General features: G+C 58.1%; 1 protein-coding gene across 1 annotated transcript in view; it reads left to right on the top strand.

The window, feature by feature from the left end:
• Window positions 1-15,322, top strand: part of MYO18B (myosin XVIIIB) — a 73,418-nt gene that overhangs the window by 18,657 nt on the left and 39,439 nt on the right. Inside the window, 13 exon segments of the mRNA XM_075769497.1 lie at window positions 76-246; window positions 1,092-1,182; window positions 3,347-3,539; window positions 4,911-4,991; window positions 5,477-5,624; window positions 5,756-5,915; window positions 6,759-6,942; window positions 7,697-7,889; window positions 8,491-8,600; window positions 11,361-11,426; window positions 13,163-13,291; window positions 13,587-13,730; window positions 14,922-15,011. Of these exon segments, the coding sequence (XP_075625612.1) occupies window positions 76-246; window positions 1,092-1,182; window positions 3,347-3,539; window positions 4,911-4,991; window positions 5,477-5,624; window positions 5,756-5,915; window positions 6,759-6,942; window positions 7,697-7,889; window positions 8,491-8,600; window positions 11,361-11,426; window positions 13,163-13,291; window positions 13,587-13,730; window positions 14,922-15,011 (1,760 nt within the window).

Below are 15,322 nucleotides of genomic sequence, written 5' to 3'. Positions count from 1 at the left end.
GGGCTGAGCCTGCACGCGGCTCCGCTGGGGCTGGCTCTGCCTGAGCCCTTCGTGCCCCCGCGTCCCCCTCCCCAGTTGGCAGGAAGCAGTTCATGAAATTCGAGTGTGCGAGCAACGCCGCAGAGGTGCTGGGCTGCGACCTGGAGGAGCTCACCACCGCCGTCTTCAAACACCACCTGAAGCAGATCCTGGCGCAGGTCACGGCACGAGGCAGCCGGCTGCCCCCGGCGGAGGAGAGTCCGGCAGGTACTGGGATGCTGCGTCCCTTTTTCCTTCATTTACGGGTGACAGGGAAACACAGTGTGCTCTGTGCTGCTCCAGACTTCTCTTTTCAGGCAGTGAGGTCCATTGAAGTATGTTCATGTTAATTAAATTATTAACTGCTCTGTCATGTAGCTACCCTCAGCTCTACAGCTGCCCTGCCATCACTGCCTAGGGACACCCCAAGATCAGGTGAATTCAGATAACGCCACTGGCAGATAAGTGATGTGGTTTACATGCTGTGAGAGCTCTCCCTAGAGAAGGGGGGGACCCCCCAACCCAGGAGGGTACCGGTGTGGGCATCCTTCCCGTGCCCACAAATGAAGCTGTGCTGGCGTTGTGCTGCGTGCACCCGTGTCCTGCAAGGAGACCCGGGCACGGCGGGGGCTTGTGCTCCTGCTGGACAAACTGCTGCTGAGCCACAATAAACCTCAAAAATTAATATATGGATCTAATTCATGGAGGGAGATCCAGCGTGCACGTGGCGTGAGATATCGCCCGGTTTTAAGGTCACCCTTTCCACACCCGACTTGTCCTCAGCAGCAGAATTACCGCCAGGCCCCTGCAAGTTATTCTGATAAAAGCAAGAGCTTGCAGAACTGGCCTTTAACATGGCAATAGTTTTATTTCTTAAATATACGTTAGGCAGGAGGCACTTAGAGGGGCTGAAGGCAGGCGGGTGGATATGTGCTGCGTTGTGTAACCGGAGCGATGCTGTGCCTGGCGTTATCCTGGGTTATCCTGCCCAGCGAGCGAGGGAATCCCATGGGCTGAACTGGGCTGGAAATAAATGATGTGGCTTTGCCTGCTCTTCTCTCTGCCTGTGCCAGGGCCGAAGATGACGGGTGTGGAGTGCGTGGAGGGGATGGCTTCGGGTCTCTACGAAGAGCTCTTTGCCGCAGTCGTCTCACTGATCAACAGGTACGGAGCCGCCGGGCGCCGCGCTGGGGGTGCTGGGGGTGCTGGCTCCTTCTGGGGCTGCGAAGAGGAACCTCTGCTGGGGGCTCTCTGGAGAGGTGACTGCTGCCTGCTGAAAAAGAAAGTCATGTGAAAATCTCTGTCAGGGAGAGCACGCTGGCCCTCGGGACCTTCTGCGGGCCGTCGGCCCCGGGGACGAAGGGCCGCACGGAGCAGCAGTCCCTGTGCATCCAGGTGTCGCACGGGGCAGCACGTGTCCTGCCACTCCTGGCACGGAGACCTGGCACCGGCAGCACACGGCTGGCACCGCTGCTGCTGCGGCTGCCAAGCTGCCTGCCGGGAGGCAGCACCGCGGGCGGACGAGAGCAGGGCATCGCAGTGCTGAGAGGAGCAGCCCGGCTTCCCGTTAATAGTAGATGTGACTTTGCAGGCTGCAATCAAGGTTACCGGTACGGGCAGAGCAATAAACCGGTCAGGGAATCCCACAGCCAGCCCTGCAGATGCGTGGCAGGAGTCACTGCACGGTAAAAGCTTGATCGCAGGAGAGGATTGAGGTGTCAAGAGTTAGAGGGTCTGGCACCAGAGCGGCTGCTGAGGCTGCGGCTGCATCCTGCTGCTGGGTGCTGGTGCGGGGCTTGTCCTCCCTTTCCTCATTTCCATCTGGAGAGCCAGGATGGGAAGGACATCCTCTGTGGCCTGATGTGGCTCTTTCTTCAGGTGGTTTAAATCCAAAATGATCTATTTGGATAAATGGAATAATTTAACACCGGGGTAAGGATCAGGCCCCCAAACCATCCCGTTTTCTCAGTTCTGATGTGCAACTCGGTTTGTTGAAGTCAGCATCCACATAAAAGCTGGTGCCCAAAAATACTCTCTGTTGTTGCTGCAGGTTTATTTTAACCTGCAGTTGAATATTTTTACTGCAATTCCTAGCAACCACACTCCAAAGGGAAATTGCTGATGGTGCTCTAGGGGCTGACGGAAGAGCAAAATGTTGCTGATGCTCCTGAATAAGAGCATTAACTCGGGATGTGTCCCAGGTCCCCACTTCCCCTTAAAGGCAACTTTGTTTTGCCCGGCTTTATTTTCCACACCAGCCGACCAAAGCCTATTAAACCATTGCAAGAATGACCCAGGTGAAAGGCACGTTTCAGCGCACCATGCAAACGCTGTTTCCTCACTGAGTTGATGGTGAACGTGAATCTTTTCAACTCCGGCTGCAGGAGGGTGCTGCTAGGAAATTCTGCAAGCAATCCATAAATATACTTTTGTTTCTTCATTCAACCCTGTGCTTTCATGGAGGTGCTGGCATCCTCGGTGCCTCGCTGTCGAGGAGAAATGCATCTCCTTTAGTCTCGCCGAAGCAGCAGCGGGCTGCCCTGCCGGCGGGGGTGCTGGGGAAGGGGCAGCGCTGCAGCCGGCGAAGCAACACAACGCGATGGCTGTTTCAGAAATACGCATTAAAAACAATCTCGGAGGTTTCTCAGGGTGAGACTCCCCTGCTGTCCTTATCTGAAATACTGGAAATAGCTGCAAGCAACATTTGAAGAAGTAAACAACATCTCTGTTTCTCCCAAGAAGCCCCTTGATGTCTGCTGCTCAAATCACACGTGCAGCTCCCATTAAAGATCTCCTCAGGAGCTGAACGCCGCAGATGGCATGGTGCGGCACAGCAGACGGGGCTTTGGACACTCACGTTGTCCTCAGTGGTGGCATCATGTGCCAGTTTAGCCGCTTTTCAAATCAGCTTTTCCAACAAACTTAACACATTTGGATGAAAATGTAGTACTTTAAATAAGTGCCAGGACGGGGCCGAGTGTGGGAAGGGCGGCATCTCATCCCACCCCACCGTTCAGTGGTCGTTAGGGCAGGTCGGGAGCAGCCCAGGCCACGTGTCCCCACCCAGGCTGGGAGGAGATGCTTGGCTTGAGTAGATCGAAGAAGAGGTGGTTGAAACGTAAAGGACCAGCACATGATCCATGCCAGGAGGTGCGGGTGCTCCCTGACCGGAGACGCTGGGAGAAGGGGAGACGGGAGCGCTGGGCTGGTCACTGCTGCGTGGGATGGTGCCCACCCAGGGACATGCACGTCGGGGGTGGGAGGCAGTGTCCGTGGCTGAGGCACGTCCGTGGGTAAAACCCTGTGGTGTGTGGGACTCTTTCCCCAGGTCTTTCTCCTCCCAGCACCTCTCCATGGCTTCCATCGCGGTGGTGGACACTCCTGGCTTTCACAACCCGCGGCACCAGCGGGGCGAGCGAGCGGCGACTTTTGAAGAGCTCTGCCACAACTACGTGCACGAGCGGCTGCAGGCCCTCTTCTACGAGAAAACCTTTGTTTTGGAAATGGAGAGGTACAGAGAGGTGAGGAGCTGGGAGCGGTGTCCCGGGGAGCAGCTGCCCAGCACCTGGGGACGGAGCTGCCTTTGGCTTAATGGGTCCCTGCGTCCTGCCGTGGTGTGACCGAATAACACACTGCAGCAGCTTTAACGGGAGGGGTGTTGCAGAAATGAGGGCTCTGCATGGAGCAGTAGCCTTCAGCTGGGTCTCTCGTCCCCCCCAGTCACAGATCCTCTTGAGTATTCCTGATGTGCTGGAACTGCCGGGCTGTCTGGGCATCTCTTTGGGCAGGCTTGTTCCAGCTCAGCAGGCTGCGCGCCCTTCTGTTGGCACAGCGGAGTTTTTCCTCAGGTGATGAATAATAGAGAATAGAAAGGAAAATGATAAATTATTGCAGAAATAAGCTGCTGAAAAATCTACAGGCAGAGGTGAACTTAATAGGCTTGCAGAAGTTACTTTAATACCTCTGGCCCTGGGAGAATAGTTGAATTCCCATGGCTTAATATTCACACATCACTTGCGCCAAGTAAGTATATATGCGCTCTTCACTGGTGATGATTATGTAGTTACTGGCCGAGGTTGAAATGGCAGCGGGCTCGGCGGGCTCGCCTCGCCTTGGCTTTGCTGCTGGCTGAGGACGGCTGTCCTGATGCAAGCCGTTTCCCTGCGAGCCCGCGCCCCAGTGACCCATTTACTGCCAGAGCTGGGTCAGATGTGGGGGTGACGGGGTGATGGTGGCACGTGCCCTCGGTGGGAAGAGACTCGGGCCCTGCTGCTGCTTTCTGCTCCACCCGCCTGCTCAGGCTGCAAACCCGAATCCCTGAGCAAAATCTCATCGTGTTACCATGGAGAGACATTAAAGCCACGGCTCTTGCTGAACATCCCCGGTTCACATGTGAGCAAGAGCAAGCCGTGCTCACACTGCGCCCCAGGGCACGGCGCAGGGGGGTCGGAGCGGGTGCTGGAGCCGCGGGTGGTGGGCGAGCCCCGCAGCCGGGGGTTTGCAGCCTGAAGTCCTCGGCTGAGAAAGGGAAAGGATGCCTGCAAGCTGCAAATTGAATAATTGATTGTTTCCCTGGTGCTTTCTTGTGAAGTCTCCAGTTATTATCATATCCATGATTTACGCAGCTTGCCTGACATCCACAAAGCGCTGCAGAGGCCCGTTTGGTGCGGCGGTCCCGACAGCCCTGCCCGCGGGGGCAGATGCGGCCGTGCCTCCGCGTCACGGCAGAGGTGTCTCCGGTGGCTGCTCCGCTCTGCCGGCGCTGGATCCCCACAAAGCCGAGCGGGAGCAGGGCCAGCACCATCTTCCTCCCCCTCCATGCAAACGTACCTCCTCTTGGCTTTCGGATGCCAGACCGTGACTGAAGCAAGCTTTTAAATAATGTTTTCCAGGAAAATGTTGAGGTGTCTTTTGATCTTCCAGAGCGCTCTCCACTGGGCACGCTGTCCGTCATCGACCTGAGCTCCTCACAGGTAACCTGTCCCCGTGGCCGCCGTGGGGGCTGGTTGCTCTGGCCGTGCTTGAAGCACCCTTCTGCTCGGAGGAGCGAGGATTTCGGAGGCAGAGCGGGACCTCGGGGTGTGTTCTGCACAGAGCAGCCCGGGGCGTTGCAGGGGTGGGGACAGCGTCACCCAGGACCTTTTTGGCTTTTTAAAATACAAGCACCCTTCCTGGTCAAGCCCTCCGGCACCCCTCCCACCCCGGCTGCGGAGTCGGGATGACTGTCCCCTCTGGGACACCATGTGACTGTGAGGGTCCCATGGGGGATGTCCAGAGCTGGATCAGGCCAGGAGGGTTTCCTCACCCCTGTCTGGGGCAGGAGACACGGCTGAGCAGAGGGGGGGGGAGCATGGGGGGGGAGCGAGGTGGGAGCAGGCTGGTGTGGCTGTGGCTGGAGCCGGCTGCCCGCAGCCCTCCTGCCCCGTCCCCGTCACCGAAGGCCATCTCCCTTTGGCAGCCGCAGGTGCTGCCCGGCGGCCCGGGCGCTGATCGCAGGGGGCTGCTGTGGATCCTGGACGAGGAGGTGCTGATCCCAGGCTCCGGGGATGGCACTGCCTTCGACCGCCTGTGCTCCTACTTCGCCACGAAGGGACCCGATCAGGAGGGTGAGTCCGGGTCAGCTCTGCTGCCTGTCCTTTGGCATCACTATTTAGCTTGGGAAATTTAAGAAACCGTGCAGCAAATTAAATATCTCACCGGGCTTTTCTTCTCGGGCGATTCTGGGGTGCCATCGCAGGGGACGGCTACATGCGCCGGTGCGAGCAGGCGCTGCACTTTGAGATCTGCCACCAGCTGGGCACGGACCCCGTGCGCTACGACCTCACGGGCTGGGTCAGCAAAGCCAAGCTCAACCTCTCGGCACAAAACGCCATCCAGGTGCTGCAGCGGTCCAAGGTGTAAGTACGAGGGGGTGCCGCGGGGCCCCGAGGCAGGGCAGCCCCAGGCACCTGCCGACACCGGTGTTGCATTGCCTGAGTCCAGCTCTGCCCAGGGGCAAGGAAGCCAGAAAAAAAAAACCCCACAGCTTTCAACCCAGCTTTGTCGGAATCTTGAGAGTTTAGTTAAGGTGAGGGAGCAGACGGCAAGTGATTTGATTTGCAGCCATCGCCCCTGGGCTGACTGACAGCCAGACACACGTGTTGTGATCGCAGTAGCTGGTGAATAATGCTGCGGTGAACAGCGTTCCATCAGAGCTGCCTGGGATCTTTGAGTCAGCAGATCCGTGCCGTTGACATTTCACTGGGGTCCCCTCCGGCAGGCGTGGGCGGTGGGGCACAGGGGGACCCAGTGATGTCCTCGGCTCCGCAGTGCTGCAGGGTTGGGTGTCCGGCGTGGGTCAGGGCTGCGAGACATCGCCGGCCGAGGGCAGCTCCTCCGCGCAGGTTTTCCCACCACTTCGAGGAACCTCGTAACCTAAATTGGAATTGAAATGTAATCGAGCTGCTGCAGATATCTCTGCACACAGGGTGATTTTAACTTCCTGCTTAACCACTCCCAGCTCATTTTGTTTTGGGCTTCAATTCAGGAAAGTTTTAATAGTGGTGAATGGCTCAGTGCCCGAACCAGAGGGGTGGGGGGGGCCCTGCACCCTGCTCTGCTCCGTGGCCGGGTGCCCTGCGGCAGCACCAATGCCGAACTCGGGGTACCAGGCATTGCATCCCCATCGAAAGGGCTGGGAAGCAGAGGTTCCCGGTGCCGCACAGCCGCAGCCCCGCTGTCCCTTGTTGCTCGCCCCACAGAGCCGCCGTGCAGCAGCTGGTGTTGCCGCGCTCGCGGGTGCCGTTGGCCTGCCGTGCCGTGGCGGGGCTGGAGGGACGCTCCCAGGCCGTCCTGCACCGCAACGGCTGCGTGAGGAAAACCTTCGCCAGCAGCTTCGCAGCCGTGAAGAAGAGGTCGGTGTGTGCTCAGCTCAAACTGCAGGTGGTGAGTGCGGCGCTGGGACCCTCGTGGCTGTGGGTCGGGGTGTCTGCGGTGCTGTGTCCTGATCCCACGCTGAGATCCTGCCTTAGACATGCTCCTCCTTAGCGGGGACCCCTGCACCCCCGGCAGGTACCTTCTGCTGGGGTCACCAGTGCGGCTCTGTGTCCCGCAGGGCTCTTGGAGCGGGATGCTGCTCTGGCCACGGCTGGCCACGAGCCTCCCCAGCACCGCTGTCACTCAGGGAAAGCATCCCAGGCAAACAAATCATAAAGCAGATTACACGTGCACCTTGCTGTGCCGCCGCTTAATCCTCTTAAGCACTCAGACGAGTAGACTAGCCCTCTGTGCTGGGCACGTGCCAAGCTCTTGCTGATCTCAGCCATAATTAGGAGCTTAAACTCTCTCCAGGAGACGAGGCTCAGGCTCCGTAGACTCCCTGGCCAGCCTGCTTTGTGGTCCTGGCTGTCCCTGCAAACCCCTGCCCAGCAACCCTCAACCCTGGTAGCTTTTTGTAACCCATCAACCCAAAACGTGGGACATTAGGAGGAAGAGTGCCGCTCAGCATCTGAGACCTGCGCCTCGGGCTCACCTCTCTGACCAAAGCTGTTCCTGACGTGCAATGAGCTTTGCGGGCTCTGTGGATGACTCCTTTACCTGCCCAGACACCTTGCAGTGGGTGCACGGGGAGTGTTTCCCACCACCACCGCTGTGTGCTGCCCCTTTGCCCCCCTCCATCCTCGCTGACCTCTCCTTGCAGGATGCTCTCACCAACCTGCTCCGACGGTCCCAGCTGCACTTTGTCCACTGCCTCCTCCCGGGAGCGGGGATGGAGGGGCCGGGCCCTCGGCCCCCCGCGCCGCCCGACGCAGCCCTGCGGCTGGACGTGCCGACCCTGCGAGCCCAGCTGGAGGGGACTCAGCTCCTGGATGCCCTGCGCCTGCACCGCATCGGTACGTCCCGGCCTTTTGCCGCTGCCGTATGCCGTGCCGATCCCACCTGCCAGTGCTGCCCTGCCAGCGGCTCAGCCCTCCCACGCTTTGCTCATCATCTGCCTCTTGCCAGCCCCCTCTCAGAGACCCCCCAAGTTTTTATTGCTGCTTTTTGCAGGGATTCGCAGCCCCTCTCCTGCCTACAGCCTGCGGTGCTGCCGGCAGCACAGCCTGAGCACGGCAGCTGCAGCTCCAGTGGGGTTCCCCCGTGCTCCCCTTGGAGCATCTGTGCATCAGGCAGGACCTGCACCGACCCCGGTCACAGTCCATGCCAAGGGAGAGGGACCCGTGCAGAGGCACCTCCTGCATGACACGAGGTGCTGGGATGGCAGCTGGCCACCTCAAGTGCATCTCTGCTGCTTCTCCGCTCCGTCCGCCCTGCCCTTGCTGCGGGGGTTTCTCTCCACTAAGTGCAGCTCCCTCCGCCCCCACCACCCGCGACACCTTTTGCTGTGTGCAGGACGTGCCACCCTTCACAGCACCGGTTCCTTCCCCAGTGTTTTGGTGCAAGCTATGTGCCCCTGGGCTGGCGTGGCCCCCAGCGATGTCTGTCTGCCCCCAGGGTATGCGGATCGCCTGCTCCTGACCCAGTTCCGAAGGCGCTTCCAGGTCCTGGCTCCAGACGTCATGAAGAAGCACACCTCTGCTTACGAGGTGCCGGACGAGAGCAAGGTGCGTGTCGGGCTGGCCTGGAGAACGTGGGCTGAGAGCCTCACCTGGGGCTCTGTGCACCTCCAGCCCTCCCCAATGCGATCAGGGCTTTCTTTGCAACGAGGAGCAATTTCTGGAGCTCGCTGCAGGCAGCCCCTGCGCTGGCATTGCCTGTACCCTGCGTGGGCCCGGCTGTCCTGTCTCCAGGCGGGCTGGGTCACGCCAGCATCTCCCTGCCCTGGGACAGGAGCTGCTTCCCAGTCCCTGCCTCGCCCCGGCATTCCGCGTTGCTGACGTTATTCCTTTGACGGCTTGTAGGGTCGATACCCGCAGGTCAGCGGGCTGCCGAGCTCCGGCATCTCCCGACAGCTGTGGGCGATGCTCCCCTTTGCTCTGTTGCTGCAGGACCCGCCAGGGGTAGGAGCGCACATCTGGACAGCTGTTGAGGAGCTGTGGTAGCAGGGTTGTCAATGCAGGTCCGGGGGTTCCTTAAACACGAGGCTGTCCTCAGGAACTAGGGATGAAGGAGAAGAACCACGTTCAGCAAGGCTCAGGGTAGCACACTGGAATTTGCAGTGCTGCCAAGAAATGGCAGCTGGGTTTGGGAGTCTGCGGGGCCAGCCCGTAGGTTCGGGCTCTGGGCGGTCGGAGCTCCCGAGCAACACCCAGGCGTGATCTGGCAGCGGGGCTGCGTCCTGCATGGGTGCAGCCTTGTGCAGTGCACGGAGGGACGTGGATTCCTCCAGGAACTGGCGCGGCTCTTCCTGGCAAAGCAGCCAAGCTCGGCTTTTCATCCCGGAGTTTCTCACCCTGAGGACGTTTTTTGCAAAGGCAGTAAACATGCCTGGCGTGGGCTGCATTTGCCAACGTTATTGCACCGTGGAGAGGACTTGGAGAAATCAGCCTGGAAATGAAGCCTGTTATTGCTACTTTTTAATACTCAAGAGGAAATGGCTTTGAAAATCCTGCTTGCTGAGGGCTGTGCCTCGGTCCTCTGGCTGCGTGGCTGGTGGGTCTCGCTTTGCAGGGCAGGGCACAAACGGTGGGACTGGAAGCGCACGTGGAGGGCAGGATCCATGCACTGCTCTGGCCTGGGGTAGCGGCACCCCGTTCCTCCCCAAAAACCAGCTGGCTGAGGACAAGCCTGGCAGCATTCCCAGGGACCCACCGGAGCTGGGAGCATGGAGATTCCTGGGGACCCGGTGTCACCTGCCTTCAGCCCCCTGAGACACAGCAGCCCAGGGCGGCTCCTCGCCCCATCCCAGGAAGCCTGAAAGTCAATGGAGCTCAGGAATGAAGGCAGAGATTGCTGGGTTTATTTGTTTCATAATAAATTTGTAGCAAAAATTGGGGAGAACCACCTCTGCCCCAGGAACAGGCCATGAGTGAGCTGAGAAGCACTGGGAGCTGGGAAGAGCCGAGAGGAAATGAATTAAACATGGGCACGTGCTCTGTTGTGCAAACTGCCAGCCAGCATGTGCAAATTCAGTTAAGACCTCGGGATTTAATAAGACAAGTTTGACAGTAGGAAAAGGTCAATATTGTTATTAAATGCTGTAAGGAGGCAGAGGGTGCCTCGTCAGCAGTGTAAGCAGGGGATTTGAAAAATCCCATCCTCCCTGGAGCTTGTTGCCGCGCGGTTTTGTTAGCTGGAGGAGGGTTCCCGGGAAGCTGCATTAACTTGGCAGCTGGAGCACGAGAGGCGCTGGTCTGCAGCGAGGGTGGCAGTGCAGCAATAACCGACCCTGTGCTCGTGCCGGCCCCGCTGGGACGGGTGGGATGGGATTGTCCCACGCAGCCCTGCGCCTGGCCCCGGTCCCAGCAGCGCCCCAGGAGCTTCCTCGCCTCCAGCACTTGGTTTCGTGCACTGTGGTGCTCCATACCCCCGTGCGCTCGCGTGCTCCATCCCCGCCTCGCCCCGGTGCGTGCACGGCTGCTGGCGAGGGCTTGGAGTGCGTTTCTGCTGCAGCAAGGTGCTCCCGGGGCTGTGCCCAAATATTTCTCATGTGGGTTTGTCCTTTGTGGAGGAGACGTGTGAAGCAGCCAGAGGATGTTGTGTGGAGTGGAGTATTAGTGGAGGATTTTTGTTACAGCTTCTGTAGCTCTGAGGTTTTCAAAGCATCCATTTGTCCAGATAGTGTTTGCTGCCCTGGGGAAATGTGTGGTATTGCTGGCTGTTACGTTCTGTCGGTCCGGAGCTCAGATTAATTGAGTTCAGGTTCTCCTATGACTCGAGACTAATCTCCTGCTTGCCTCCCTGCGGGACCTTGGCTCTGTGCTGGCAGGGAACTCGGTGCTTTCCCCCCTGCTTTCGGCTCCACGGGCCGAGCCGTTGGCAAGCCGGGCAGGAGGGCAGCGCCGGGGGCTTGCAGCTGAGCAGCGCAGTTGGAGCCCGGCTGGACGGTGCCGGGACGGGCTCTCGCCTTCCCCAGAGCAGCCTTCTCCCTGGCTGCCCGTGCACTGGGGTCCTTCCAGACCAGGGACGGCAGCAGAAGGGGGGAAATCTTGCATGCAGCTACAGATCTCTGCTCCCCATCCTGCTGAAAGCCTCCGGGGCAGAAAGCCCTTCTCACAGCGGGACTCGGGGCTGGGGCAGCCGTTTCGGAGGCTGCTCTCAGGCTGGGAGGGTGTTTGCATGGGGGGATGGAAGCGAGAGCACAGCTGGATGCACCCTTACTGGGTGCCCCTAAGGACTGGGGGTCTCTGCGCCCCATTTCAGCAGCCTCATGCCAGGGCGTAAATGTTTTCCGAGCAACTCTGCGATGTGCTGCTTCTCCGCAGGCTATAGAGGAGCTCTTCCAGGCACTGGATCTGGAGAAGAAGAGTGTCGCCATAGGACGCAGCCAGGTACGACGGCTCCGGTCTCTGCTCCCCGTTGCTCTCGGTGCATATAGGCACAGCACCAGGCGGGTGCTGCCAGCTGCCCGAGCTTCCCAAACTGGGGGGAAAACCTCTCCTGCACTGCTCCCCGCGGTGCCCAGGTGGGCTGGGAAGCCAAGCCTTGCCGAAAAGCAAAGCTGAAGGCTCCCAATTCGCATTTGAAAGCATTACCCTGGGTAAACTGTGTACCTACTTGTCGAAATCCAGCCCCACGTGGCATTTAAGTTCTTAATTACCTTTGATGTCTGGTGGGAGTAAAGGGGGCTTGGGCAGGTCGTGGGTTTGGTGGGCTGGGGTTAACGCTGCTGAGCTGGGCAGCTGCAGGTACCAGAGTTGTCACAACAACAACATTTGAACTTAAATGCGATAATCTCGAAGAAAGATTAATTTGGCATGTGTGCTTGCCTTCAGCTCTTGGAGTCTGTAAAGAAAGAAATCGTGAAATGGTTCTGTGGAGCAAAATAACTTTCTTTTATCCTGCACGGTGCAGTTTGCAATTATCTCTTCTATGAAATGCTTGTACTTAATCAATAGCGTGATAGCAGCTCCAGTCACATCTTGTTATAGAGGAGTTAGTTTTGCCATCGCTTTGAGCATTGATTTTGTACTAGCTTCTAAAACTCGCTGGCTTGTGAAGTTAATACAGCCATTAATGAGACAATCAAATAGGTAGTGGAGCAATCATAGCATTATCTCAAGAAAGTGAGTTTCCTTGGAATTGTTCTTTGATTCAATTTGGCATCTTTAAAACACAGCTCTTTAAGTATGCCACCGGCTTCACAAGTGTAATTCAGTTTTTATTAAAGCTGTATTATGCAAATGGTGCACAATATTCAGGAGTGATTGGTCCCATATCCCGAGAGCTTCGCCAGGCAATGACCGAGAGACGTCTTGCACTCTGGGAGATCGATACCAGCCTAAATTTGATGGCATCAGCAAATCTGTATCATTTATGAGGTGTTTATGACAAGTTCAGTTAAAGAAAACGGTGTGGTTAATTTTTCCTATTGTAAACTGGCATCTTTGCTGTTCTACGTGTGTATCTGGGCGTACAAACCTGGTGTTTCCAGCAGAGGCAGCCCTGCCCTCCATGCAGCGGGTGGGAAGTGGGCACTGGCCCAAGGGAAGAGTGTCATGGGCTTGCAGCTTCTTGTGATGGTTGATGCCTATGGCAAAAAGCAGCGAGAAGAGGCAGGGACAGAGAGCAAACGCCCGTGCGCGCACAGTGCGAGGGACGGATCCCGAAGGGCACTCGGCAGCCCAGTGCCCAGGGAGTCAGTGGGACCTGGGCAGCCCCGCACGCCCCGTTTCGGCCATGCCCAGGAGAGGAGATGGAGGGGTGTGAGGAAGGTGTTCTCCGGGATGTGACCCCGTCCCACTGCCAGGCTCAGGGATGGGATGGAGCTGGCACACAGCTCCCTCTTGCTGTCCCATGGGTGTCCCCAGGGAGGTCGGTGCCTTCATGGCACGGGGCAGCCAGGCGTGTTGTGAGTTTGGCCAGGTAGGGCTGGAGTCTCCTTCCAGCACAGCGTTTCAGGCTGGTGCAGTGGTTGCACTTGCTGGTCCTGGCCGGTCCAAGGACCTTTGGTCTCCCGCAGGTGTTGGGGGAGGCTGCCAGGTCTGAGCCAGAAATACGTCCCGTTGGCTGCGGGCAAGTGTCAGACCCGGTCCTGGGGGTGCGTAACTCTGTTGCTTGCTGTCAGGTTTTCCTGAAGCCAGGGGTCATCTCCAGACTGGAGAAGCAGCGGGACAAGCTGATAGCCCAGAAGATGATCCTGCTCCAGGCTGCTTGCAAGGGCTTCCTCAGCCGTCAGAAGTTCAAGAGGTTGAAGGTATCTATCCCACAGGTCATGGGTACCCTGTGCTCACCAAAGCACAGGCTCGGTGCTGCTGTGATACAGCCCAGAGCATCCAAATTACAGCTCTGAGTGGAGCAGGCTGCTCCTCTGAAGGGTACCCACTCTGCCCTGCCCCGTGGGCAGCCGTAAGGTGCAGCACTGCCGTCCCCTGCGATGCAGAGCTGCTCCACCACCTCGTCCCTCTCCATCCCGGTGCCCCAGCCTGGTCCTTCCTGGTGGGCTCGGTCGTGGCTGGGCAAGGGGCACTGCTGGCCGTATCTCCCCACAGATCCAGCGCCTCGCCATCCACTGCATCCAGAAGAACCTGGTGGTCTTCCAGGCGGTCAGGCACTGGCCCTGGTGGCAGCTGCTGAGCCGCGTGCGGCCCTTGCTCAGCGTTAACCTTGCAGAGGAGCAGCTCCGTGCAAAAGAAGTATGCACCTGGGGATGGGGATGGGGATGGGGATGCGATGGGGATGGGATGGGGTGGGATGTGACAGGATGCTTTAGGGACTCTGCCTGGTGGGTCAGTCAAACTGGAAATCACTTCTGCCAAGGCAGAGATGTTTTGCTGACCATCCAGAAGTCATCATCTGTTCTTAGCACTGCATTTTTTTCCCCCAAGTAATGTGTTTTACAGAGCTGTGGAGGGAGAAATAACTCTCCTTCCTTAGAGGGACAGTAGGAAATGCACCATGTCCCTACAGCCGGAGCCCCGTCCCAGGGCCGTGGCTGCCCCTCTGCCCCCCCAAGCTTGCTGGGGCTGCTGAGCTGCACCCCTTGGGGACAGATGCCCCACAGCAGTCCGTGGGGTGACGGATGATGAGCAGCCAAACGCATCCTTGACGCAGGGGACTGTGCTCGGTCCTGTCACCAGAGCTGCGCTGCCTTCCCCCTGCGCTGCCGCTGGGGATGGGAGAGGTTAATGGGCATTTGCTGACCCGGGAAAGGCACCTTTCGCCCCTCTGCACCGTCTGAGGCCTGCGCTAAATTCTTAGTCCGTCTTTCTTGGCACCTTGCTCCTCCTCTTGCCTTAGTGAGGTTTTAACAAGATGTTTTTGGGCTGGTTCAGACAAAATAAAAGCTGCCCAAGCCTCTGATTCTCTCTCCAAACCCGCCTGGGATCCATCAGGCCCCATCACCCGTTAACCTCTGTTTTTATCACAACTCTGCACGTTCTGCTTCTGCTCGGGGTTGGACATCAAAGCAGAACAAGGCTGCACCGAGCAGCTCTTTCTGCAGTTACAGCCAGGCTGCCTGAAAAAGAATCACAGAAAACAATGTGCCTTTGCAGCCGCTCTGTGATAGCCTGCCAGGGCCCCAGGAACGCTCCACGAGCAAAATTCAGATGTTTGGCTGTTCATCCCAGGCTTTTGAGGTTTGCTTCTTTCTCATAAAATGTGCTCTGTACATACACCAAAGCTGACGTTCCCTCCAATGAAATTCATGTCAGGAGCCGTAGATCCCGGCAATTTGCAGTGAGCAGCCTTCAAAGTTGCCTAGTAAATTTTATTAATAAGGCAGCTATGTCTCTCCCACTTATTTTTAACAGAAAATGAGATTTTCATAAATAAACTGAGGATGCCGGAGCTCTTCACGTGTGTTGTTTTGCAATCTTCCCTAGGAGGAGCTGGCGGCGCTGAGAAGGAAGCTGGAAAAATCCGAGCAGGCATGCAGCGAGCTCAGGCAGACCACAGAGAAGCTGGAAAGCAAGGTAGAGCCCCAAAAAAGCCTTTGCCACAGCCCCGCTTGGCCAAGTTGGAAATTAAGCCATATCGGGATAAATATGACCACTAATTACATCAGAGCAGGAGGAGCTGTGATCAGCAGAGGGGTGGCCAGGGGCAGCTGCCGAGCTGCCGGCAGAGTAACCGCAGCCGGAGGTGGTTCTCTGTGCCGGACCCGGACGGGCTGCGGTGCCCGACTGCAGCACCCAGCATCCCTGCAGCGTCGCTGCTGGGTGGGATCCTGCCCGCCAGAGCAACGGGTGCCCCCAGGGTCTGCGCCCGGAGAGCAGCCGGACGC

The sequence above is a fragment of the Balearica regulorum genome, chromosome 17 (genome assembly GCF_011004875.1).
Source record: "Balearica regulorum gibbericeps isolate bBalReg1 chromosome 17, bBalReg1.pri, whole genome shotgun sequence".
In the NCBI taxonomy this organism is placed as follows: domain Eukaryota; kingdom Metazoa; phylum Chordata; class Aves; order Gruiformes; family Gruidae; genus Balearica; species Balearica regulorum.
The sequence above is the reverse complement of the archived record's forward strand: the minus strand, read 5'-3'. Positions and strand labels throughout refer to the sequence as shown.